The sequence below is a fragment of the Felis catus genome, chromosome E1 (assembly GCF_018350175.1).
Source record: "Felis catus isolate Fca126 chromosome E1, F.catus_Fca126_mat1.0, whole genome shotgun sequence".
NCBI classification, from domain to species: Eukaryota; Metazoa; Chordata; class Mammalia; order Carnivora; family Felidae; genus Felis; species Felis catus.
In genome coordinates, this window is record NC_058381.1 from 40,775,341 (window position 1) to 40,799,899 (window position 24,559).

At 58.7% G+C, this 24,559-nt stretch overlaps 4 protein-coding genes across 8 annotated transcripts in view; 1 reads left to right on the plus strand and 3 right to left on the minus strand.

The window, feature by feature from the left end:
* LOC101090157 (transmembrane protein C17orf113) overlaps positions 1-4,373 on the minus strand; it is a 50,810-nt gene extending 46,437 nt beyond the window's left edge. For 2 of the 4 annotated variants that reach the window (XM_045045070.1, XM_045045069.1), the window contains exon 1: positions 4,290-4,364. The gene's annotated coding sequence lies outside the window, so the exon portion shown is untranslated. The other 2 variants (XM_019817890.3, XM_019817892.3) reach the window with 2 other exon arrangements.
* Positions 4,374-6,237: 1,864 nt separating this feature from the next.
* Positions 6,238-14,675, minus strand: DHX58 (DExH-box helicase 58). Its single transcript, XM_006940356.5, has 13 exons — positions 14,420-14,675; positions 14,120-14,288; positions 13,713-13,914; positions 13,137-13,327; positions 12,273-12,389; positions 11,533-11,659; positions 11,185-11,376; positions 10,253-10,506; positions 9,586-9,735; positions 9,337-9,498; positions 8,298-8,488; positions 7,139-7,235; positions 6,238-6,843 (listed from the first exon to the last, which is right to left on the minus strand). The coding sequence occupies exons 1-13, from the start codon at positions 14,437-14,439 to the stop codon at positions 6,658-6,660; spliced, it is 2,058 nt and encodes a 685-aa protein (XP_006940418.3). The 5' UTR covers positions 14,440-14,675; the 3' UTR covers positions 6,238-6,657.
* A 337-nt stretch (positions 14,676-15,012) lies between these two features.
* On the minus strand, positions 15,013-22,560 carry KAT2A (lysine acetyltransferase 2A). 2 transcript variants are annotated; one of them, XM_045044147.1, is made up of 18 exons: positions 22,222-22,560; positions 21,959-22,082; positions 21,479-21,624; positions 21,283-21,372; positions 20,811-20,992; positions 20,524-20,715; positions 19,525-19,631; positions 19,210-19,320; positions 18,990-19,126; positions 18,695-18,903; positions 18,358-18,484; positions 17,377-17,487; positions 16,766-16,909; positions 16,388-16,502; positions 16,256-16,292; positions 16,113-16,176; positions 15,892-15,976; positions 15,013-15,757 (listed from the first exon to the last, which is right to left on the minus strand). In XM_045044147.1, the coding sequence occupies exons 1-18, from the start codon at positions 22,558-22,560 to the stop codon at positions 15,564-15,566; spliced, it is 2,514 nt and encodes an 837-aa protein (XP_044900082.1). In that variant the 3' UTR covers positions 15,013-15,563. The 2 variants fall into 2 exon arrangements, with proteins under 2 accessions (XP_044900082.1, XP_044900081.1); XM_045044146.1 differs by having other exon boundaries at positions 19,513-19,631.
* Positions 22,561-23,880: 1,320 nt separating this feature from the next.
* On the plus strand, positions 23,881-24,378 carry HSPB9 (heat shock protein family B (small) member 9). Its single transcript, XM_045044148.1, is given in 3 exon segments — positions 23,881-24,255; positions 24,257-24,276; positions 24,278-24,378. Coding segments are annotated over 3 exon segments (477 nt in total). The 3' UTR covers positions 24,360-24,378.
* The last annotated feature ends 181 nt before the right edge of the window (positions 24,379-24,559 follow it).

Genomic DNA, 24,559 nt, shown 5'->3' on the forward strand with positions numbered 1-24,559 from the left:
TGAAGAAGGAGTCTGGAGCCAAAGCCCCCCAAGTTCTGAAGTTCTTGACAGAAGACGTGGGGGAGGTGGGCTGACGTCCGTCCTCTCCCGAACCTGATCCTACTCTCCCCCCTCCTCGCCTGGCAGAGGAGCAACCCACAAGCCATAGCAGCACACACACCCCACCCCCACTCCCCCGCCATGCTTTGTCACCTTCTTCTACACACTCAGAGACACTTGGCTGTCCTGTCCCTCTGGGACGCCTCGTGAGAGGAAGACAGAGATCTCAGAGGCACAAACCCGACTCAGAGGCAGAGATGGGGAGCTGTAAAGACAGAAAGATGAACCTGAAAGACGTCTCACAATTGGAGACACAGAAATGAGAGACTGAGGGTGAGGAAGTGTGTGTGTGTGTGTGTGTGTGTGTGTGTGTCAGAGATAAAAGGGCAGAGACACGCAGAGAAAAAGAGACTTAGAGATACAGAGGTGCTCATACAGAGAAAAAGAGAGAGAAAGACACACAGAAAAAGAGATGGACCAGAGACAGGGAGGGAGGAGAGGCAGAAATGACAGGCACAGGAGCTGGGGAAGAAGGACTGAGCAGAGAGCACGCGGGGGACCCAGGGACAGACGCGCTTACACGCTGGGAGGCAGAAAGAGGCTCACAGAGCTACACAAAGACAGACAGACTGAGACTCAGGGCCTGGGGACCCCCCTGACAGATTTGGGGGACCAGAGGTGCCAAATGTCGGGTCCAGTGGGTCTGTGGGGAGTCCCAGGAGGGCACTGCTGCCGTCTTCTGTCCCCGGCACCGAAGCGCTGCAGGCATCTGGCCCCCAGCCACCCTCGAGTAAGCCAACCCTTGGCCACTGGAGCTGGCAGGTCACCCAAGGTGAATGAAAAGTCACCGACCGATAGGGGAGGGTGACACCGTGGCTGTGGCGAAGGCACGCGGGTGGCCCAGGCGCACACGTCAGGGCGGGTCTGCGGGGACCCATCCCCGAGATTGCACTCGGAGCCGTGTTGAGTGTGCAACCGTGAGCCGGTGCAAACGGGCACGTGTGCCTGGCCCTGCGAGGGCATCTGAGTGTGAGCCTTCGACCAGTGCCAATGAGGCCAAAGCGGCAGGTCTGACCCTCAAACAGCCCGATCACAACGGATGAGCGTCAGAGACGGCCACACAAAGGCCACGTGGCTCTCTCCCGCGAACAGACGGTGTGTTCAGGTGCCACGGGGCACTCAGCTGTAGTGGAGACCAGTGTGCCATTCGTTCCCGCCGGGGATGACTCCCACTGCCCGGCCAGCTGGCCTCCACGCTCGTCTCCATCCAAAGCCCAAGATCTAAACTTACAGGAGGACCCTCGTTACAGACCCACGGCTCCTTCTTGGTTCCGGGCGCGTCTCCCTCTGAGCAGGGCAGCGGGAAGGGTGGTGGGGTCCAGCTCTGACCCCCCCCCCGCCCCCACTGTCACATCCATCCCCCATCCCGCTGCAGCGCCGCTGACCTCCTGGGGCCCAGCAGGGGCCCACGCCCTGCCCCCACTCAGGAGAAAAGCCACCGTGCCCCTCTCATCCATTCCCTCTTAAGCATCACAGGACATTTGAAAGACACTGTCCCACTTTTGGGGTGGAGAATGAGGTCAGCAGGCCCAAGCGGGGACTGCTTGTTAGTGACAGCTGACAGTCTTCATGTCACCTTGAAACTCCTTCCTGGTCCAGGTGGGCGTGTCCTCTGCCCAGTTTCACAGGGCGTGCCGCTTTACGGGGGGGGGGGGGGGGGGGGGGGGTGGGCAGCGCGAGCAGGGAGGCAGGGAGGAAATTCACCAAATACCAGTTTCAGTCACGGATGCTGCCGGGCCCACCCTGAACGTTTGCAGGGCCTGGAGCAAGCCAACAAACTGAATTGAAATATGTTCTAACCTCGCATCTTGACAAGTACACTCCATAACAACCTGGAAGACCAGGTTCCAACTTCGATTTCTCTGACTCCCGGAACTTTTGCAGGAGAATGACGCTATGGAGGGAGAGCTCCTTTCTGCACCACAAGAGACTCAGATGCGTGCGTGTGGACACCGAGCCTCGCATCCTGGCTCCATCCTTACGCCTTGCAAACAGCTGCCCCTTAGCCATCTGCAGTCGCCCCTGAGGCCGAGGGGTGCACACGCTAGTGGCACGACCTACATTGAGAACAGGCCCGGGGTGGAGGCTTGCAGGGGCTGGGAGCAGGCTGGGTGACCATCTGGGCAGGGACTTCCGGAGTCACAGGTACGGGGAATGTGATCTTGAAGGGAATGCACAGGTTCATCCCCTTGGCCTTCCTGACTCCTCACCCCACAGGGAGAGGAATGGTCAGAGGAGGATGAGAGCGGAGCCCTTGAAAGCACCCAGTGAGGGCAAGGACACTCCCTCCCCTGCCCAGGTTTAAGGGTGCTTACTAGATCCAGCCTTCCCAGCAGCTTCCAGAGCGCGGGCCAGGGACTGAAGCTGCCTTTGGAGGGCAGCTTGGACAATCCCCAAACAGGACTTTCAGTCACTTGTATTATTTATCTTCCTGGAAAAATTTAGTGAGGCTTGATCCCAACTTGTGGATTTCTGGAGGTGGGGAGGGCAGGGAGGTGATGACAAATGGGGCATTTTTTTTTTTTTCAGTTGGTTCTCTAAGCCAGTCTGTTCCCTTGAGGCTTAGCCCCAAGTGGGCTCCTGCTGCCACTGGTCCCTGACCTGTCGGGGTCCCTCTCTTCGCTCTGGACGCAAAAAACCACGGCGACTGAAAGAGAAGGAGGAGAGGGTCCCTGGGCAGCCCAGACGAGTCCAACGGGGATCCAGGAGCCAGCAGGGGGCAGGGGCTGGAGGGGTGGTGGTGGTGAAGGGCACTGCTCTCTCTGGCCAAGTTTAAAAAAAACCTTCCAACCCTCACCCCCACCCCCTGCAGATCGGCTTTGCTGTCCTACACGGAGGGGACACTTACACTTGTTGAGCTCTTACCAGGCGCCAGGCAGTATGCAAAGCGCTCTACATGCGTATTCGCACTTAATCCTTACAGCCACCCTATGAGGTGGGTTCTATTATTATCCCCATTTTACAGGTGGGGAAGCAAACTCAAAGAGGTTAAGTCACTTGCCCAAGGTCACACAGTAGGCACAGGTGATAGAACTCAAGTCTAACTGACCGCAATGACCCCACTCTTTCCACTACGGCACATTGCCTTCCAGAAGAGGCAGGCACAGAAGCAGAAGGGATGAAGGTCAGCTATGAGAAAGAACTTCCCAACAATGACAGTTTGTGTGGTGGGAGGAGACAATGGAATGGGGAAACTAGACATACAAAAGAAGCCCTCCCGCCCAAGTTGGATCTCCGTCCGTGAGCTTGTGATGATCTCTAGAAGGTCTTGGGGTCCTGGCTGGATCCAGAGGGCAGCATCCTGACCTCTTTTTTCTACAATCTGGGATCCTCTGCTGTACCCCAGCCCAGCACCAGGGCCCAGAGTCTGACCTTCCCTTGTGGCTCAGAGCTCTGAGCATGACATCTGAGCTGCCGGCCCAGGACCTCCTCTTCCAGGAAGCCTTCCGTGAGTACTAGGAGGCAGGACCCCTTTCCTACAACCCAAATCCCAACACGGAAGGTACAAATGCACCCCACGTCTGCAGTAAGGCTCCCTTCTGTGATCATCTTCTCCGACTGGCTCTGGGACATGAACACAGAAAAGATCTACTCAGTCCCCCGGCTCTCTGGGTTCCCCAGACCTTCTGGATGATCCCCTGCTCCCTCATCCGCGTTACCCACGTGTATCTGTACCCAGGTGTAACAAATGATGCGGACGCGCCCTGGGTTCACGGGAAAACCCAGGTCCCAGCTCAGCTATGTGCTCTTACCTCATTTACCCACAGAACAGAAGCTGTTTGCTTCACCCTATCCCTCCCGAAGGGTGGGAATAGGATGCGACACTTGGATGAGGCACGGGGCACCCGGAGTCAGCGAAAGGGTCCTCACCCGGAGCCCTGCGGTCACCATCCCCGACCCGCTCTCCTTCAGAAAGCTGCGTGCCTAATGCTCTGTCTCTTCTCATCCCTCAGAGCCCACGCCGGCATCAGGGATAGCCAGCCAGGAGCCTCTAAACTTCGCCAGAGTTTTTAGTCCCACTAGCTAGATGCCCAGCGTCGGGGCGCGCAGAACCAAAAGGGTTGTCCTCACCGTCTCGTGGGGCCCCCCAGGTTTGAGACGAGGGCACAGGACAGGTGGAGGGGGCTACCTTGTTCTCCCGCGCTGCCCTCGAGGTCCTCAGCGTGGACCAGCCCGCGTCGCTGACTTACCTGCAGGGCAGAGACGGAGCCCGCCGCGGCCACCTGCTCTCGCTGCGCTCGGGAGCGCCGCGGCTCCCGGCTGGCCGGGGGAGGGGGCGGGGCCCGGCTCGGGGGGCGGGGCCGGGGAGACGGAGCCGCGGTCGGGTACGGTGGGCGGGTTTATTCAGGGGGACCGAAAGCGAGGAGAGCTTCTGGGCCACTAGGGAGGGTCTGGAGCTGGGCTTATCGAAGGCTGAGAAGGTAGGATCCCCCCGCTTCGGGCAGCCTAGCCCACATGGCCTGGAGGGAGTGACCACGTGAAGACCCTTCACCAGAAGAAGAAAGCCTAGGAGCCCCTCCTTGCCTGAGTTCCCCCTTTCATCCTAGCTCAAGACAGCTCTCCCAGCCTGGCAAGGTGGGTGAGAGGACACCTCCTCTGAAGTCAGGGTCCCCCATCCAGGGATCAGCTGTGTAGGGGTTCAGGCCACTGAGGGGACCATTAGGTGCCCAGGTCATCTTTATCCTCAATCCATCACTCCTTGCAACACCATCCCCTGCCCCCAACACCAGCTCAGGCCCCTCAGCTGTCACTGTTTAGCCCTGGAATGACAGGCGTCCAGACTCCGTGCGTCCAGCCGCATTCAAGGCCATTGAGCTTAGCACCCCTGGGCCCCTGCCACCCCCCCTCTGCCCCCAGTCGCTAATTTTATTGACCTGAAAAAGGCACGTTGCTGGCAGGGGAAGATAACAACTGAAGGCGAAGTGGGGACCGGATGGGCAGAGGACGGGCCCCAGGAGGCGGAGATGTGACAGCAGGGAGAAGAAGGGTGACTCCTGGAACCAAGGCCGAGGGATGCCTCCCGGAGAAGATGAGGAGGAAGAGAGGCCCCGGGGAAAGGGGTTCCCTCTGGGGCAATGGAGGCCAAAAAAGACTGGAACTGGACTTTCAGCCTCAATCAGACAAGAGACAGATCCAAAAGGAGGTGCTGGGGAAAAGAAAGTGCCTTATTTCCATCTACCCTTAGGCAGGACCCAGGATGTAGCAGGAAGGAAGGAGATTAGACGGCAGGAAGGACTGCCATCCTGCTTTCAAATCTCTGCTCTAACCCCCTCCCTTCCTCTTGAAGGTGACTCCTGCCTGCTGGGCCTCTTACTACAGAAATAGCCCTTTCCCTGAAGAATCAACCTAGATCTTGCCTTTCTTTTTCTTCCTTGTTAAAATGAGAACAGAAAATGTAGGCCTTTACGAGTTCCCCCGCTCTAGTGCCTACCTGAGCACCACCCCTCCAATCCTGGATTCTCAGCCTCTTCCCAGCCCAGGGAGGTGACCCCGGGGGTTAGGAGAAGAGGGAGGGGTGCTGCTGGGGTTGGAGACTCTCAGGAGTTGGAGGGGGCAGGGGGACCATTCTGGATGGCTCTCAAATGGAGGCTTGGGGTGCTCTCTCCAAATAAGGTTGCCTGAGAGCCATAAAGAGGGGTGGTTAAAACACCACCACCACCACCACCACCACAACTTTTAACCTTAAAAATATCAGATCAGTGCAGGGGGAAGGGGAGGAGGGAGGAGGGAGGAGGGAGGGAATACATGGGAACAAGGAAACGTTTGAAGGTGATGGCTATGTTTGCTGTCTTGATTGTGGAAGACAGGTTAAGATTTATCAAATTAGGGGTACCTGGGTGGCTCAGTCGGTTAAGTGTCCGACTTCAGGTCAGGTGCTGATCTCACAGTTCATGAGTTCGAGCCCCGTGTCGGGTTCTGTGCTGACAGCTCAGAGCCTGGAGCCTGCTTCGGATTCTGTGTCTCCCTCTCTCTCAGCCCCTAACTCACTTGCATTCTGTCTCTGTCTCTCTCAAAAATAAACATTAAAAAAATTTTTTTAATAAAAATTTATCAAATTATACACTGTAATTACAGAGTTTATTTTATGTCATTTATACCTCAACAAATCTATTTTTAAAAAATCGTAACTTTTCAACACCAATTTTCTACTTTATTTTCAATTTATGAGGAGCCTCCAAAAATAGAAGTGGCCTTGGCAGGGAAGGAATGTCAGGGGGTCAAGGGAAGTTGTGGTGATTGCTAGTTTAGTGGGGCTAGCCTCCTGCCTCAGTTTCCCTCCCAATGCCCCCCAACCGGCACGTCCATCTAGTGCACTGGAGTATCTGTGAGTGTGCAGGGAGACTGAGGCTGAGCTGTGGCTCTCCAGTTGCTTCCTTGGCGTGGGAGTCTCAGCCAGCCTGGGTGCCCGGGTTGTCTGTGGCTGGTCAGCAAAACACCCCGAGCTGGTGACTCAGACAAGAGGGGCCTGGGCCCGGGCTTCGCCCCGTGGAAGACGGCAGCTGCCACGGATTCTCCCGCCCCCTGCAGCCTGAGCCAGGCACTGCAGGGACAGGAGGCTCAATCCAGGGTGAAGTCAGACAGGTTCTGGGTACAGTGTTGCAGGTAGTCAAAGTCAGGCACGAGGAAGGGCACGCGGGACCACTTCTTGGCCTGGACTCTCCCTCGGGGTGTCTCTAGAAGCATGCTGCGAACTTTGAGCGCTGGCAGCTTCACTGACTTGTAGATCATCTGCAGACCCCAGGCCTGAGGGTGGGACAGAGATGGCTGGTTTGGGCCACCGTCCTCAGACTGGGCTTTTCTCCTCAAGTTGGGGGAGGAGAGAATCATGCATCCATGAACGCAGGGCCTGGGTCTCCCACCTCAGAGCCGTCTCCCCAGTCACATTGTGGTTAGACCTCTCTCCTCAGATGAGGGACTCCTGGGGCAGAGCTGCTTCCCCCATCCCCGTGAGGATGTCCTGATGGCAGAGGCTGGGCCTCCTCTCTCAGACTGGGGACTTCTGAAGACTGGAGTTCAGGGCCATGGCCCCAATACTTACCTCCCCACAGTTCCTGCAGTGAATGGCACCCCCAGGCTTCCAGTCCTTGAAGGTTCTGTCGATGACCACAGGCCCCCGGGAGACAGTGTAGTAGATCCTGGAGGGGAATGGGAGTGCTCAGGACGCCCCCCACTTAGCCCCCGATCTTGTGCCCTCCTGCTTGCTGGGCCTCCACCTGGACCTTGGGCTTTTCTGACTGCCAAGAGGCAAAGAGACTTCCCAGGGCCAGAAGACCCAACCTTCAATCAGCCCTGTCTGTGCTGCCTCATTGCATGCCCTCCAACCAAGTTCAGGCCTCAGGACTACCCACCGGGATGATTCCAACTACCCCCCAACAGATCTCCCTGCCCCACCCTTCCATCCCATTCCATCCGCACTCCCAACCCACGCCATCCTTCCGCCAGCTGCCAGGGTGATCTTCTAAAAATGCAAATCTGACCTTGACATTCTCTTGCTCAAAATTCACCCAAGACTCCTCACTGCCTCCCAGACAAAGGCTAGACTTTCAGGCCTGACCTTCAATGCTCTCCACAGGCTAGTCTGTCTTCTTCAGTCTCATCCTTCACGGCCTTTCCCACTCAAACCAACCAGAATCAGTCCTATCACATCATCCCTGCCTGTACGCATCCCCCCTTCCAGCCCAATCCAGCCTGCACGTCCTGGTTGAAGTGCTACCTCCTTAAATGAGAGAGCCTGCGTGGAGATCTTTGGCACAGTGGCCTGGCACACAGCGGGTCCCTAATCAATCCTTAATGAATGGATGGACGAATGGAGGGGGGCGGAAGGTTCCCCTCTAGGGGATGGAGGATGACAGAGTGGCTCAGGGACAACCAGCCCTTCTGCCTTCAGAGTAGGTAGGACAGCGGGGGTTCAGGGGGAGGAGTTTGTGCCCCTCAGCATTTGGTGTCCTCAATTCCAGCTCTTGCTCAACCCCATAGTGGCTGTGGGAGCCTGGACAAGTCATGTAGCCTCTCTGAGCCTCTGTCACCTCACCTGCAAAACGGGGTGGCGATAAAACCTGTCCGCAGACTCGGTACTTGTCAAAACGCTGTTTAAGCTCGCAAACCCTCAGAGCTCTGTCTGGATGGGAGGGGTTCCCGGTCCCCCATCCTGCCTGTGCCCTCCCTCCCATCCCACCGGCCCCTCCCGCTGGTCTCACGAGAAGTTGGGGTTCACGTTGACGTGGTGGGCGCCCTCCACCTTCCGCAGGTCACTCCCGTGGCCCACGGCCACCATGCAGTTGATGCAGAGAAGCTGCACCTGCTCGGCCAGGAACTGCTGCCGCTGATTCTCCCGCTGGGCTGCCTGGGCGGCCCGCTTGACCAGGGCTGCCCGCTGCAGATCCCGGATCTGGAGTCGGAGGGGGACACGACATAGGTGGGGCCCCTAGAGGCCTGCCCCCCGGAATGTGCTCAGGGAACAAAGGGCTCCTGGAGGCCTCAGATGGTTAGTACCCAGAAGAAACTTTCCTCAACCTTCCCTGGGGCTTTTAGAAGCAGCCCTGTGGAGAAAAAGAGTATGGAACCGGGGCATGGTGGGGGCATGGTGGGAGCAGAGCGAGTGTTGTCACTGAGTCTCTGTCTCCTCTTTGGAGGATTTCGTGCAAAGCTGCTTCTTTGGATTGAACACGGGGCATCACTAATAATTACGCTGGATGACAGGTGTAAACGGGGGCCGTCCCAGGCAAGGCTGGATGATGGTGACCCTGCCTCAGGAGAACAGATTGAAGTCCTGGTTCTGGGCTTATTTTGTACATGTGTCTTTGTCCCTCCCTCCCCCCGCCTGGTGCCAGAAGAGCTGTAAGACAGCTCTCACAGATGCACAAAGTATTTGGTGATGAGGAATTAAAAGCTCAGACGAGGCCTGTTCTCAAGGCGTTTGGAGAAGAACCATTGCCTTCCCTGGCACCCCCCCCTTGGCCTTTACACTTCACGTCCATTTAAGCCTTCCCAGGTGGGCCAAGTTAGCCCCCAGAGGAAGAGGGAGCAGAGGTGGGTGGGTGGGTGGGTGTGTGTGTGTGTGTGTGTGTGTGTGTGTCTCTGTGTCTGTGTGTGTCTGTGTGTGTGTGTCTGTGTGTGTGTCTGTGTGTGTCTGTGTGTGTGTCTGTGTGTGTCTGTGTGTGTCTGTGTCTGGAGACCTTCCAGGCAGAGCATCCTCAGCCCCCCTCTGTCCGCAGGGCATGCAGGCTGCCCACAGACCTTGGCCTGGTACTCGGCCTCATCCATCTTCTGCACGGCAGCCACGGCCCGCTCCATCAAAGTCTCCAGCGCCTCGTTGGTCAGCTCCCGCCGCAGCTCCCGACTGCCTTGGGTCGCCACAAACGAGTACACACTCTGACCAGCCCGGGCACGGCCCCTGGCCTGAGGAAGGAGATAGGGAGGAGCCTGAGCGGGCCTGGGGTCCCACAAGGATCTCTGAGGGCTGTTGGCATCACGGGGTTCACACACCTGGACCATGGAGATCTCGTTGGTCAGGAGCCCATAGCGCACCACCACATTGCACTGGGGGATGTCTAGCCCCTCTTCCGCCACGCTTGTAGCCACCAGGAGGTTCAGGATGCCAGCCCGGAACTTCCGGATCACTTCTTGCTGGTCTCTCTGGGGCGGAGAAAGAGCATGGTAGGCCAGGTGGGTTCAGGCCTGCCCTCCTGCCAGCCCAGCCTCACCTGGTTCCGGTTTAATCACAATCCTGGCCCCTTTCCCTAGGGAGCCTAAGACTCCACTGCTACCCCCAGTGCCTTGCCCATCTTCCCAGGTGACCACCTAACCCCTGTCTCCCCTAAGGATTCCTAAGGATCCCCACCGCTTTACTCTAAAGCTCTCAGGACTTATTCTTCTCTAGCAAGGGACCCCCAGAGCTCTGAACCTCTGTCCTGAAAACATCCCTTCCCTCTTTCCCTACAGATCCACAAGCTTCTGCCTCTCTGCCCCCAGGGACCCCCAGATGGAGGAAACCTTCAGTACTGGGGATCTCAGTGTCCACCTCTCTCCCCCAGTTCTCTGCCCTCTGCCTGGGGAGAATCAGTCCCCCATATCTCTGTGCTGAAGACTCCGTCCCCACCCTTTCTCCCCTAGGAACTCCTTCAGCCCCGGCTCCTTTCCCCAAAGCCCACACCTGGGTCATATGGGTGTTCTGGCTGTTGTTCCCAGCCCCAATCAGCAGGTCAGCCCTGATGTCCAGTATCTGCAGGCCCGGCTGCTGCTGAAGCCAGAGCAGGAGAGAGTGAGCGCTCTGGCGGGTCTGGGTGAAGAGGATGCCCCGGCGGCCGTCGGAGCTTCCGAACTGCTCTTGCAGGATCTGTTCTAGCATCTCCAGTTTGGGGTTCTCCGGGCTACGTGTCGCCAGGTCGGCCAGCTCATTCTTGTAGTCTGCCAGAAAAGCCCAAAACAGAGGCACAGAACTCAGGCCTGGAGGTGGGCAGGGCAATGGGAGAGGGCGTGGTTCACAGGGATAGGGCTGCAGGTGGAGAGGGAGCCTGAGGATCTCGGCTCCTAATTCCGCCTGAACGGCACCAAAAGGACATTTAAGGCCGCCCTCTTCCCACCCAGCCAGCCAGGCTTCCACAGGGACCTACAGTATAGAATCCTTTGCAGACATAGCTCACCCAGCACCCCTCTTCAACCCAGCTACCAGGATGACACTTGACCTTTCCATGCTGACCTCTGCCACCCAGGATTAACTAACTCAACCTCAGGTCTCTTCAGAAAGATCCTTGCCCACCCCACCCCCCCTTCAGCCCCTCAGCCTTGCTGAGGTCTCTTGCATTAAACTTTACCCTCTGACCACCTCGCTTGCTCAGGTTAAAGGTACCACACACCCTAGACTTTCAAGGGACAGTCCCTGAACTTAATGGCTTTTAAAAAATCTTTGGCAGTATCATGAATTCGTTTTCATAGCTATGCAAACTTCCACAGATGAGGGCATACATCTTTTGCCCTATCCACGGCCTCGACTTTCGGTTAGAAAAATAGGACCCCAGTGCCCTCACTGGCACCCTCCTGTGTTGACTCCTGTGCCCCGACCAGTACAGTTCCCACGAGCCTCACCATTGAACTGTGCCAGCAGCCAGCGCTCGGCGTGCAGGACCTGGGTCTTAGTGGCGCGCTCCCTGTCGTAGAACTCCCGCAGCGAGGCCAGTGCGTCCACAGCACGGACCGTGTGGTGGATGAGCAGCGCATCGTTGTAGCGCCGCAGGTGAAGCGCGTACACCCGGCGCTGCTGGAGCCCGGCCTCGGCCGCTGCAGGTGGGCAGAGGCCTCAGGGTTTGAGCGGCCACGCCCCTTCAGGCCTCCAGCGGCCTAGACTCCGCCCCCCGAGGGGCTAAGCCCCGCCCCAAAGGCTCCGCCCAGGCAGGTCCCCGCCTCCTTGCCTTCTGCGCCCACAGCCCCTCTCACCATCCTGGCTCAGCTCCACCACCTGCTGCTCGTAAGTCTGCGTCCCGAAGTCCCGGCTCAACTCCGGCATATCCAGGCGGTTGTGGATTCGCTCCATGAGCTCCTTCAGCATGTCCCCAAATGGGTCCTGGATGAGAAGAGGGAGTGAAGGGATTCCCATACACATGGGGGAGCAATGAGCACCCAACGGGAGCGCCGATCTCCACGTGAAGCCTCACCGCTCCTGCTGCCCCTGCCCCGTGGTGTTTGAGAAGGAGCTCCGGAGGGAGGCCTGCCGGGATGTGAATGAGTCTCCCGACTGGAGGCAGGGGTCAGGTTGCTGCCCCTGGTTCCTGTTCTGCCTCCACCCGCTACGTGCCCTTGACCTCTGGCCTGAGAACAGCGATCTCTAAGCCCTTGTGCAGCCCTGTCATAGCAGACGCCAGACAGTGTCTGCACCGTGGGAGAGCCTCGGCACGAAGTGCTCCAGGTTTAAAGTTTGCAAAGCACCGGACAGGGTGCTGGAGGGTTTTGACAGGTGCCCAGAGAGGCGTCGGAGTCAAACCAAACAGCAGGCTGTGGGCATGGGCTGCGACTTCCCCATTTCACAGAAAGGAGAAACAGAGGCTCGGATATAAACGCAAGTAACGGGAAGTCACAGAGCTAGGGGAGGTGGAATCAGGGCTCAACCCCAGGTGCCCTAACTTCATGCCAGCACCCCCCCCCCGCCCCCCGCTGCCCGTATCCCTCCTTCCACTCACCTGGCTGCGCCTGTGGCAGAGGTTGTACTGTTTGCAGGGCTGAGGACTGTGCTCCTGCAGCTGGGGGCGGTAGTTCTGGGGTGACATGATGCGCCACGTGTCCAGGTTGGCACAGAGCTGGGGCAAGAGATGGGGGTTCACCAGACTGGGGTAGAGTCCTATGAGGACAACGGGCAGAACTTTGGGACAGGACAGGTCCCAGCTACCACTGAGCAGGGCCATTGGAAGTGGGGATTCATTTACTCAACAAAATATTTATTGCTCGTCCTCTCTGGGCCCAGTGCTTTTGGAGGCAGTGGGGATCCAGAAGGTCTTATTTTGGTGTCGGGGAGACAGATCGATAAAGCAGGAAAGAATAACAGAATGAGAGGGCTTCAGGCCGCGTTAATGAGCTCTGAGGAGAATGAAACTCGATGATGTGATAGCGCGCAGTGGGGGAGGTCAGGGAAGAACTCTGAAGAGGTGACAACTAAGCTGTTCCCTGAAAGGCAAGAAGGAGCCAGACAGGCCAAGTGCAGGGGGAAGGGCATTCAGGGCAAAAGGAACAGTGACCACAAAGGTCCTGAGAAGGGGGACAAGCAGGACATGCTCCGGAGACCGGGAGAAGGCCTGTGGGGTAGGGGTGAGGGGAGTGTGCGGGGAAATGAGGCTGGGAGGTAGGCAGGGCTGGGTCGTATGGAACTGTGTAAGCCACAGTAGACAGATGGGAGTCTATTCTAAGTGCAGGAAGAAGCCACTGGAGGCTGCAGCTTCAGTGACAAAGGGGCCCGGACGGTCACACAGGAGAGCCTGGGTAGGGCTGGTGGGCATGGGGCAGGGCAGGGAGGACTGTGGTGGCGGGAGGGTCATAGGAGCCAAGCTGACCTGCAGGATGTGGTCAATCGCCCCATCAAGTGTGGACGCCCCACCAGTGCCTGGGGAGGCTGTGAGACCCAGCACCTGGGGCAGGGGCCGTGTCCTCTGGAGTTTGTGCTGTAGATACCGGCTCAGGATGATGTTGTAGACGGTGTCTTTGTGCGTGTGGTGACACTCATCCACCACAAGCAGGGAGAAGGCTGGGGGCGAACACAGGGGAAGGCTGTGACCTTTGCAAAGCTTTTCCTCCCCCATCAGCTTTTCTCCATGTGGTCCCCACGGTTCCTCTAACTCCTTCCTCCCTTCACAACCCGCAGCCAGGCTCCAGAGACCGGCCGAGGCAGGGATGATTTACCTCCGTTTTGCGGATTAGTAAACTGAGGCTCAGCGGTGGGGCTGAGGCTTGCCCCAGATCCTGCATTCTAGCCGGATCTGCTTCTACTAGGGTGTATATGCTGGGGTTTGGCGAATGGGGATCCCCTCCCTCCCACAAAACATCCCAACAGCCGTACTAGGAGAGATGCCCTGGGGTTGGCAGGTCGAGGTGCCTCAGGTGTGTACTCTTTCCCCTGGCTCAGCCCTCACCGTTCAGCTCCACGTGCTCCTCCTCCTCGGGGCTGGTCAGTGCCATCTGTAGCAGCTCGGCTGTGCAGATGAGCAGGTCATGGCTCCGGGCCAGGTGGCCAAAGCCAGCTCGTGGCCCCATGTCCCCACTCAGGGTTGTAATGGCCCAGCGTTTGTCCAGCATGCGGCTGAACTCCTCGCAATGCTGGGTCACCAGGTGCACCTGGGGGTGGGGAAGGAGTCAGGGAGAGGAAGCTGGATGGGGCGATGGGGAGGAGGCAACGTGACCCCCAGGAACTGGCTGGGGACGGGAAGGGGAGAAAAGCCCGGTGAGCTTAGAGGTGGCCACAGCAGCCCTGGAGATCTGGCGGGCTTTGTGAGGCACCTGAGGAGCTGAGACCCCAACGAGGGGAGAGCGGGCTACTCACCCTGTTGACCAGTACGACCACCTTGGCTCCGTCCACAGTCTCTAGATGCCTCTTGGCCACATAAGCAGCTGCCCGGGTCTTCCCAGCCCCCGTGGGCAGCCATATGATGATATTCCTGCCCTCCAGGGCAGGCATGATCACCTCCCACTGGTAGGGTCGCAGCTCCCTTCTGGGAATGGAAGGAGGCTCAGATGACTGGCCATCCTGGCTCCCTCCCCGCTCCTGGCCAGCCCACTCTGGTGCAGAGCCCCGTCCCCATCCCACTGGAGGGAGGTGGAGCAGGGCACCGAAGGGACCTACCTGGAATCTGATCTGATCATCTGAAGGGGAGACGAGTAACACAGACTACACCTGACCCCTGCCCTGCCAGTTCTTATCTGCACCACCTGCCGAGGCGCAGAGGGTGGTTAGCCCCAATGCCTGGTGTTGGTCGCCCGGCCGGCCGCCCGGGGTTGTGCTGAGATCGGAAACAGAAACTGAAACTCAGGGGAGGAGCCAGCTCTGTCAGAGATCTGCCTTAGAAATCCCCGTTGCCTGAAAACCCTGCAGGAAAGCACCCTTTCATTCCTCCGGGGTCCTGCCGGCCCCTCCTCCAAGAGTGGTCTCCACCCCACCCCCCACCCTTCTGAATCAGCTGTAACCATGTCCACCCAGGTGAAGGTGGCCCGGTGATTGGGACCGCTGCAGCACCCACACCTGGGCAGGAGTGGAAGTAGGGCTGTGGCCAGGCAGGTGCCATCGTCCCAGGGGCGTGGCACTAGGTATGAGGCTTGTTGGGGAGGGTGGCCCCAGGACAATCTGGGGTTTAATAGACTCCAGCTTGTAGGAGGTACCGGGAACAGGGTCAGCCTGTTCAGGCTATGGACTCTACCAAAGAAACAATCACACAGAGGGGAAAAAGAAAAAAAAAAAAAAAAAAAAGCTTTATTGTTCCCTCTGAGGGATTAATGCCAGGAAATGAATGGTCCCCAGGTCCCCCACCCCTGGGGGACAGACAGAACTGTGCAGGGCGAGGCATGGCCACTCCAGTCCCAGTTGAACTTCCAAACCCTGAAGCCCCCTCCCCTCCCACGAGCTAAAAGTGGCAGTCTCAGCCCTCAAGCAAACCGTGGGCCAGGCGAGGCCGAGGCCTCCAGGACTTCGTGGCTCTGCGGGGACAGGGCTGGGGGCCACCGGGGCCGGGCAGGGTTTATCCTCTAGCCACCAGCCACTGTAGAGGGGCTGAACCCCAGATCCAGGAGATCCCTGCCCAAGGTCAGATACAACGGAGAGTGGGACAGAGCTGCAGGCTTGGGGGTGCCTGAGGATCCAGAAAGGGCTGCAGGGCCCGGGGCTGGAGTGCTTTAAGCTGAGAGGAACCTGGGCGCCAGGGGCACCCCTCAGGATGGGATCAGAACCCAAGGTGGAGACATTCCAGGTCAAGGCTGCGGTCCAAAGCCAGAGGCTACTTGTCAATGAGGCCCCCCTCCTTGAGCTTGAAGTAGAAGAACTTCTCCAGGGCGCTGGCACAGCGGCAGTACTCGCTGTCCGGGGGGTTGTACTCGCGGCAGTTGGCAATGACCCGCTGCAGGTCAGCCACAAAGAGCTTCCGGGTGACATAGTAGCGGCTGCGCATTCGCTCCGTCATGGTCTTCAGGTCTGGGGCAGCAGGAAGTAAAGGCATGCTTTTAAGAGGCTGAGGCGAGCGGGGCTGTGGGGTCCAGTGAAGGCAGGAGCAGGAGTAGATTTGGGGGCCAAAGAGGAAGGAAAGGGTCGGAATGGAGTGTCCTCACCAATAGGGAAGCGGATGACCTCATAGTAGTCAGGGGCCTCTGACTTCTTCACAGGCTCCATGAAGGGCCAGGCACTGGGGTGTGACTAGAGAGGAAAGCTGAGCTGGAGCCAGGCCCACTGTGCCCCAAGCCCACCTCGTGACCGCCACCCACCCCAGAATGGGTCATAAAGCCAGAGTCGCTGATGCAGGCACCCCCAGAAGGGAACCTGGTCTCCCCACCTTGATCTGGGCCAGCAAGTTTTTGAGGGTTGTGTAGAGCTGGTCTGGATCCTTCAGCTCCTTCCTGGGGCGAGAGACACCACGTCTGAGGCCCTGGGCCCTTCTGCCTCCCCCAACACCCTCTCCCTCCACACAGCACTCACCCCTTCTCCTTCCCCAACGGCTTCCAGCCTGTCTCTCCTGCAAAGTGGGGAGTGGGTGGGGAGAGCATCCCTAAGAATTCGAGAACACACACCGAGCAGGGTGCCCCCTCCCCCAGCAAGACCCCTGCTCACGAATGCCGGGGACACTCTCCACGGGGATCTGCCTCACACCCTCCTTGAAGCAGCTGAGCCCGGGGTAGACCTTTCGGATCTGGGCTTGTTTGCGCTCAATCAGCTTCTTGATGATCTGAGGGAAGGCAGCGTCTTGAGGGGCCGACTCCAGTCCCAGCGGAAACCCTCCCAAGGGCCACAGTCAGAGGCCCTGCCGCTGAGTCCAGGCGCCTCGCCTCCTAACTTCCTTGGGAGGGAAAGCAAGAGCCAAGATCCCGGCCCACCCCAGGCCTGGCTCACACACGCACATACCTGTGGTACACACCCACACATGCGTGCTCTCCCCCACGTGCACACGGTAAGCCCCAACGATGAGTGCACGCACATGTGCACACACACCTCCTTCTGCTTTTTGATGATGTGGGACAGCTCCGTGTAGGGGATCCGGGGGTTCAGCTCACACTCCATCAATGTTGCACCCTCATAGTCCTTAATGTAGCCCAGGTAGCGGCTCTTGGGAACCTTGATGTCCTTGGAGAAGCCCTAGGGAGTGGACAGTTATAACCCAATCCGTCGACAAGGCTTTTCCAACTTGAATAGCTCTTCCCCCAGGAGCCTCTGAGGGGCGGTGCAGGCCTTGTCTGTTCTCCCGGGTTCCTGGATCCCCTCCTGTGGTGGCTGGTACAATGCTCTGTGTTGTGTGGGTTCAATCACTCTGTCCCCAGAAAGGTTCCAGGTCAGCTGCCCCTCCCGACTCCCTGGCAATGTTTCCCTGGATGGGAAACATTCCTCCAGCCTGCCCTTCTGCCCTCCAGGCCCTCACCCTTCACTGGGGCAGCAGCGCGGTGCGGGGGGAGGAGGGGCAGGAAGATGGGCGAGAAAGATCTCCTTGCAGGTGCTGGATGAAGCAGGGGACATGAAGCGACTCCCATTCCGTCCACAACAGGGGGCCGGACAGAATGACCCCTAGCCCCAGGCAGCAGGCAAGTGTGCAGGGAGGGGAGGGTCACCTGCTTTTTGAAGTAGCCAATGGCGTACTCGTCGGCATAGGTGAGGAAGTAGAGAATGTTGTGTTTGATGTGATACTCCTTCAAGTGGTTCATCAGGTGAGTCCCATAGCCCTGTGGGGGAGGCGAGCAGGGCTTACCAGGGGGGCCCCAGAGAGGAAGGAGCAGACTGGATAGGATGTAGAGACAGCTAGGGGATCCTGGACATACAGGAGAAAAGGCAACTGGCAGAGGAAGGGGAGTTTGTGGGGAGAAGGTGAAGGAGACTTTCTGAGCACTTATTCTGGGCCAGGTGTGGTGCTTGGTACTTTACAGACCAACTCTCAAGTCAGTCCATGAGGTAAATATTATTACCTCCATTTTTATAAAAACAAAAACAAAAACAAAAAACTGAAACTCAACTATGTTAGGAAACGTGTCCAAGGTCAGACAGCCAGCCACGGTTAAGGCCAGGATGGAAATCCCAACCAGGAAGTTGCCGTCCACGTGTCACTGGTTCCCAGTTCCCAGGCGTCAGAGTTGAGGGGAAAGGGGAAGAGGAATCACAAGAGCCCCACTCAGTGCAACATTTGAACCCTCAAGAGAGTGTCTTCCACACACGTCAAGGCCAGGGAGGCACCCTGCAGATCTGGGTTATATAGAACAGGAGAACCGGGAACCCTACCAGTGGGTCTGTTGTGACAATTCCAGGACAGAACCCAGGACGATCACCCAGCCCAGGGCTAGTGTAAAAATTATTAACTCCCCAGTGTATGTGAATGTTCTTGTGAAGGAAATTCAGGTCCATTTAAAAGCATTACTGGTTTGGGGCCTCCATCTGTCAACAAGTGTCTTAATACGCAGTTATCAAAGGACAAATGCCACCTTGTGGGGCCCGGAAGAACTGCCTGGCCACTAGAAGAAGGGTTGGGATTATTGCTCTGACCCAGTCCAAACTGAGAAGCAGGTGGCCGGAAGGGGCTGGGGCCAGGAACACGCACTCACCTTGACTTGCTCATTTGAGGTGACAGCACAGAAGACAATCTCTGTGAAGCCCTGGGTGGGAAACATGCGGAAGCAGATCCCACCAATGACCCGCCCATCCTTGATCAAGGCCAGAGTCTTGTGCTTCCTAAGGGGAGAGGGGACAGGTCACTGCCCCTACCTGTTGTTCCCCAAATGCTCCCGGGATCCCCACAGCTTTGGAGGGCGGGGCCGCACTCAGTGCCGAGAGCGGAGGAACAAGTATTCCCACAGGTTGGAGGAAGAGGTGGGGGTGGGGGGACATAGGGGGGCCAAGGACAGGTGCCCAGGTGTGGTTGGGGCTCTTCTGGGGACGCACGGGTCAAAGACGAGGCGGGCGATGTACTCCTTGGGCATGCGCGGCAGCTGGTGGGAGAAGACATTCTGCAGCCCCACGAGCCACAGCAATACCCGCCGGTTGGCCTTGGGCGTCAGTGAGTTGCCGATGACATGGAACTCAATGATGCCGCGGCGCTCCTCTAGGCGGGCCGTCTCGTCCCGGGCTGCGTTGGCAGACAGCAGGCTCGTCTGGGCACCAGAGGAGGGCTGGTGAGCCAGGGCCTCAGGCCGGTGAGGTCCCCTCCCCACACTGGTCAGCGAGCCGGGCTGCCCACCTCAGGCCCCAGCATGGCGGCAGGGTCGGTGATGGTGAGCATGACCTCGTTGACCAACTCCATGGGGATGTCGCCCATCACGCGGAGCCGCTTGGCATCCTCCAGGGTCAGGTTCTCTGGGAGCTTCCTCTTCTCACCTGCCGGGAAGGTTGGCAGGGTCTCCCATGGACAGCAAGAGGTTAGGGGAGGGGTGAATGAGGGTCAGGGGTCAAGTACCCACCTGGCATGGGCTCAGCCCCTCCGGAATCCAGACTCAAGGAGCTGTTGCTGCCCCCACCCATGGTGGGGCTGAAGATGGGGGCGCTGGGAACAACTGCCGCGCTGACCGTAGCTGAGGGTGAGCGAAATCAGGGGGAGCGGGGGGTGGTCAAAGGTGGCGATGGGTCCCACAAAGGGATCCGGGCCCTCTAAGCCCCAGACGCACCCTCCCGCATGTCCCCGCGGCTGCCATCCACAGTGCCTCCTCCCCGGCAGGAGGCCAAGCTCAGCCAGGAAGGCCAAGCCGAAAGCCTACAGAGCCTACCAGGGCGTGTACCTGGCCTGGGCACCAGCTGGGTCCCCTCTGAGGGCGGCATGGTGAAGCCCGACTCCCAGATCGGAGAGTTCGCCCCATAGATCTCCTCCTCCAGCATGGACAGGAATCTGTGGGGAGGGTACAGTCTGTCTCCCAACCCTGTCCTCCGACCCACACAGCAGCCTGGACCAGACGCCAGAAGAACCGGAGGCAGGTCAAAGAAACCGTGTTCTCAGGGGGCTGGGAGCTGAAGAAGAGAAACAACCTTTGGCCTGGGGGCAGGGGGCGGCGGGGAGAGACACTCCCCTGCCTCTCTTGAGCCCCTAGTCAAAAGTAGCAGGACTGGACAATCCAGGACAGAGATCAGAGGCCCAGTCTGCCACGGGGTGTAGCACAGGGCGACCGGGTGTGTGAGCCGGCGCCATCCTGTGCTAGGTGGCCAGGCAGGGCACCGAGCCACCCTGCACCTCAGTATCAAAATGGGGGCTCAGAATCTACTCCCTCCTGTCACCTCATATTCCCACCTGGTGGCAGAGGGGGCACTGAAGGGCCTGGATTAGTCAGTAACGGCTTCTCAAGCTGAGCAGCTACGATCCTGGTTTCAAATGAGAGGAAAGTGTTGCAAAACAGAGGAAAACTTTACAGAAAGGTCCACAACAGGAGTGGAAATCGGTTTCACCTCGAGTGTAACCTCTGGTTTCTCGGCAGGCTGTGGTGGGAAGGGTTCTGAGGCTGTGTCCAGGCCCCGTGGGAAGTGATTAGTCACATCTACCAGGGGCGCGGGCAGGGGTAACGTTAGCACTCGGGCAATGTACCTGCCATCCCCAGTCTAGTACACGCAAAGGCAAATGCCAGCAAGTTGCATCTGGGCCCCGGACAAGTCTGCCAGGTAGACACCCAGATCTCAGAAGGCTCATGGAGGGAAAGGAGGGACCATTCCAGGAAGCCTTCCTGGAAAAAAGGGGACAACAGGCGGATGTGAACTGGGGCAAAATCCGGATAGGCCAGAATGAGCCTTACTTTGGGAAGTGGGTGAGGATGAGGGTCCTCTTCTCAGGCACCAGCTTGTCCTTTTCCACCCGGAATTTCTCTAGCAGCTGCCGCCGGGTCACAGTGAAGATAGAGCGGAGAAGGCTTCGCCCAAAGATGTGAGTGGTCTCGTAGCGGGGGAGGCTATCACAGCTCTGGGGCACGTGGCAGTAGCAGAGCCATCTGGAGCCAGTGGGGAGGTGGGAAGTGAGAATGGAGACGTTGAACCTAGGCTGGGCCTACAAGCCTCTCCTCACGCTGCCCTTGGCTGGGCCTACCTGGTATAATTGACCTTGTAGGTAGCCACGTCCTCGGCCTGAGACCGCTGCCGAAATTGGGCAGGCGTCTCAAGCTTCCAGTAGTTAAGGCAGAGCAGGAACATCTTTGAGAGCTCAAACATCGTCTGCCGCTCCCGAGGGGCGAGGTGACTAAACTTGTATTGCACAAAGTTCAGCACACCCTGAGAAGGGGCGGGCAGGGGACAGAACCAGGAAGGAGACGTGAGCAGCAAGCAGGGGCTTCTAATCCAAACACTGGTGCTTCCCGAGGGCAGGGTAAAGCTCTCCTCTCATTCTGGGGCTCCCGGTGAAGAAAAACTCTGGCCCACTCCCACCCCCATGTCCACCTGAAGCACAAAACATCCTCTCTTCTCTGAACTTCTCCCTTATTCTCAACTTGACAGGATGGGGAACACAGCCTCCTCAGTCCTCCAAGATGCCCCCAATTCTCTTACCACCTTCCTCATCCCACCTGTTCAATATTAGGCTTCTCAAACGGGGGACTGCCCAGGGAGCCCTCCACCACTGGCCGGGTCATCTGCAGGATGCATTTCCGCAGAAGCTGGAGGAAGAGGAAGAAGGAGGGGCAGAGGTCAGCAGAGCTCAGAGCTGCCGACTCCCTAGCCTTGTCTACCGTGCTCATCCACACTCACTTGGACAAAGCTCACCTTGAAGAGGTAGAAATACACCTGCTTAGTGTCTGTGTCCTCCTCCTTATGAACAGACATGAATAGGTTCTCCACGTCCACCACCATACCCAGTAGCCGGTTAATCTCCTCCTCTGACACATTCTCCAGGTGGGACACGTGGTCAGCTGCAAGGATAGGTGGTAGGGTTGGGAAGAACGGACAGATCACCAGAGCTTCCTGTCCCTCTTCACCACCAGACAATTTACACCCTCGGTCCCTCCAACCAGCGTGACCAGCAATGAGACTGACTGCTCCTACATCAGTCCTTGGGTGGCCACTGTCTCTTCAGGGCTGGCAAATTTCCTTTCGCTTCCCTTGGGGGATACATGTTCCCAACTCAATCCTTCCTTAGGAGGTATTTTTGGTTCCACAAATGAAGCTCTGTGGCACTTAAATCATCCTGTCCAAGCAGGACCCAGCCTGACCCCGCCCCAGCTCCAAGGGCACTACCTGCCTTACCCAAGGGGTGCTCACAGCTGCGGCATAGCTCGCTCAGGTTGGCAGCTGGCTGCTGTAGGTCCATGCGGGGTGCAGTGGGGGGCTTGGGGTTTTTCCAGCCATTACACTTGCAGGTTTCATTGGCCTGGAGGCAGAAGAATCAGTCAGTAACCCTGTAACCGGGAAGGGGGAGCAGATCCCCAGCCAGAGATTTGCCCCTATTCCCACCCGGGCCCTGGGATGCCCCAGGCCCCGCCCCCTCTCACCCCAGGCCCCGCCCCCACCTTGCAAGCCGAGAAGACCCCTAGCTTCTCAAGCTTCTTGGCGCGCGGCAGCCCCCGGACTTGCGCCTTCCTCTGGCTGGCGCGCTGCTGCTGGCTCAGGCCAGGTCGAGCCGGATCCCCTCCGCTCCCGGTCCCCCCACTTCCTACCCCGGGAGCCCCAGTCCCTGTGCTCCCGGCTGGGGCTGCAGCTGGGGCGGGGGCTGGTGCCGGAGTGGGAGCCGGAGTCGGGGCTGAAGCCGGGCTGGGGGCAGGAGTCGGAGTTGGGGCAGGGGCTGGAGACTGAAGGGGACGGGACTGCGTGGCCGGCGCCGGGGTTGAGGCCTGGGTCGGTTCCGCCATGGCCTCCCCCGCAGCGGAGCGGCGCGGCGCTCCCAGCCCTAGGGCCGCATGGGCAACCGGCGCACAGTGCGCAGGCGTCGCTGCGCCGGGGCATGACGGGAATTGTAGTCTTTCACTGCCGCTCCCTTTGCCTCCGGCTTCCAGACTTTTCTGTCTTGTCTCTTGGTCCCAGACAAGCGAGTGAAGCCTGAGCCATTACCCTAGATTGGCTCCTCCTCACTTCATTCTCTCTTGGAGGCTTCTGGGACAGTGGAGATTGCTGTTTTCTTGGGGACTTGGAGAAGCATCTGAGAAAACAGGCTTCAGTTGAGGGGAATTGTAGATTCTGCCCACAAGGGTGCAAGTGCAGCTCTGGGGCCTGGAGTTGTGATGGCTTCCTGGCACATCCCCTCCTGCCCCAACCCCGGCCCTGGCCTGCACTGCGGACACAGACTTGCCCCTATGATGGAGATTAAAACGCAGCAGTTACCTTTCTGAACCTGTGAAGTTGCAAGGGTGGTGTTGTCTTTGGGATACTTCCACTCTACTCTTTGGTGGACTTTTCTGTATATACGTGATACTTCAGCATTAAAGGATTATTATAAAATCACTGAGCGCCAGGGGTATGGCCATGATCACGAGGGATACTGAGACGGGGATGAGGTAGAAGTAAAGGAGGGCACATCCCAGTGTTTGTGAATGGCTCTCCCTGTAACCCCGTGGGCACCTCGAGGGCAGGGCCCACCTCTTCAATTTTGTCCCGGAACCCAGCCCTGAGCCTGCCACAGAAGGCCCAGGGTCTGATGAATGCAGGAAACCGGGAAGTCGCGTTCATCTCCCAAGCCCCATCTGTCATCACAGGATTTGTGCGCGGTCAGAAAAAGGGGTTTCGGAGAATGTAAGACCCCATGGTCACATCCCGTTGGCTCTGTCCCAGGGGACAATCCTTGTCCTCGGGACAGATTCTTGGAAGGGCAAGAGCGCAGCGGCTCAATCTCGTCTTCCGCCCGGTGCTTGCGAGCGCTCCAGGGTCCGGATCGCACGTCCGGCGTCGTTCAGCGTACGTAGGCGGGTCACAGCCCAGAGCCGTGGGGCCCTGTGACCGAAGCGGGGAAGGGCCTGAGAGTGGGGCAGGAGTCAGGATGAAAGCAGCAGCGGTGCCCCATGGTGGCTGACCACCTGGCCTGTGGAAGCAGGATTCGCGTGGCTGACCCCAAACTGCTGAAGCGGGCCGGCCCGGGGTCACTGAGGGAGCCGGGCTGCGCGAGTGCCTCCCCGGACGTGCGCGCCGCTGCCCGCGTGCCTCGCGCCACTGCCCTTGGATAGCAGTTGCTCACTCGGATGCAGCGGGTCGGTAGCGGTCTCCCCAGCAGGAGCCGGGTGGCATCCCCCTGTCCCAGCGCAGCCCTCGCTGAACAGAACCAGGTGGCCACGCTACCGGTACGGCTGCTCAGGGACGATTCGGCAGCTTCGCAGAACAACTTCCCCGTGGAGGATGGCTTCCAGATGAAGGTGGATACCTACGGCTTCACTCCCGACGAGCTGCTGGTGCAAGTGGACGGCCAATGTCTGATGGTGACGGGCAAGCGGCAACTGGAGGGCTGCAGCCCGGACGGGGCCGGCTACCGCGTAGCGCACAGGCAGATGCAACTACCACGGGACCTGGATCCAGCCGCCATGACCTGCAGCCTGACTCCCTCGGGCCAGCTGTGCGTCCCGAGGCCAGTGCCGGGCGCTGCCTCCCCGAGGCCCAAATAGGGCCATCCCTGAGACTCTGGGGCCGTGGCTCTAATAAGGGTCAACCTAGCCTGACCCGATAAACAACCCTGCTGTGCAGCAGCAGTCTTGGCGTTCCGCGGTCTTTTCTTGGGGTCGGGGTCAGAGGTCGAGGCATAACGGAGGTAAAGAGGGCTCGGGGAGGCAGGAAAGGCACTTTAAGCTGGTAGTCCACCAAGAATCGGGCCTCTGTGGTCCTGGGAGAAGCTGGGGGCCCGCTCAGTGTGGCCCACTCAGCTTAGCT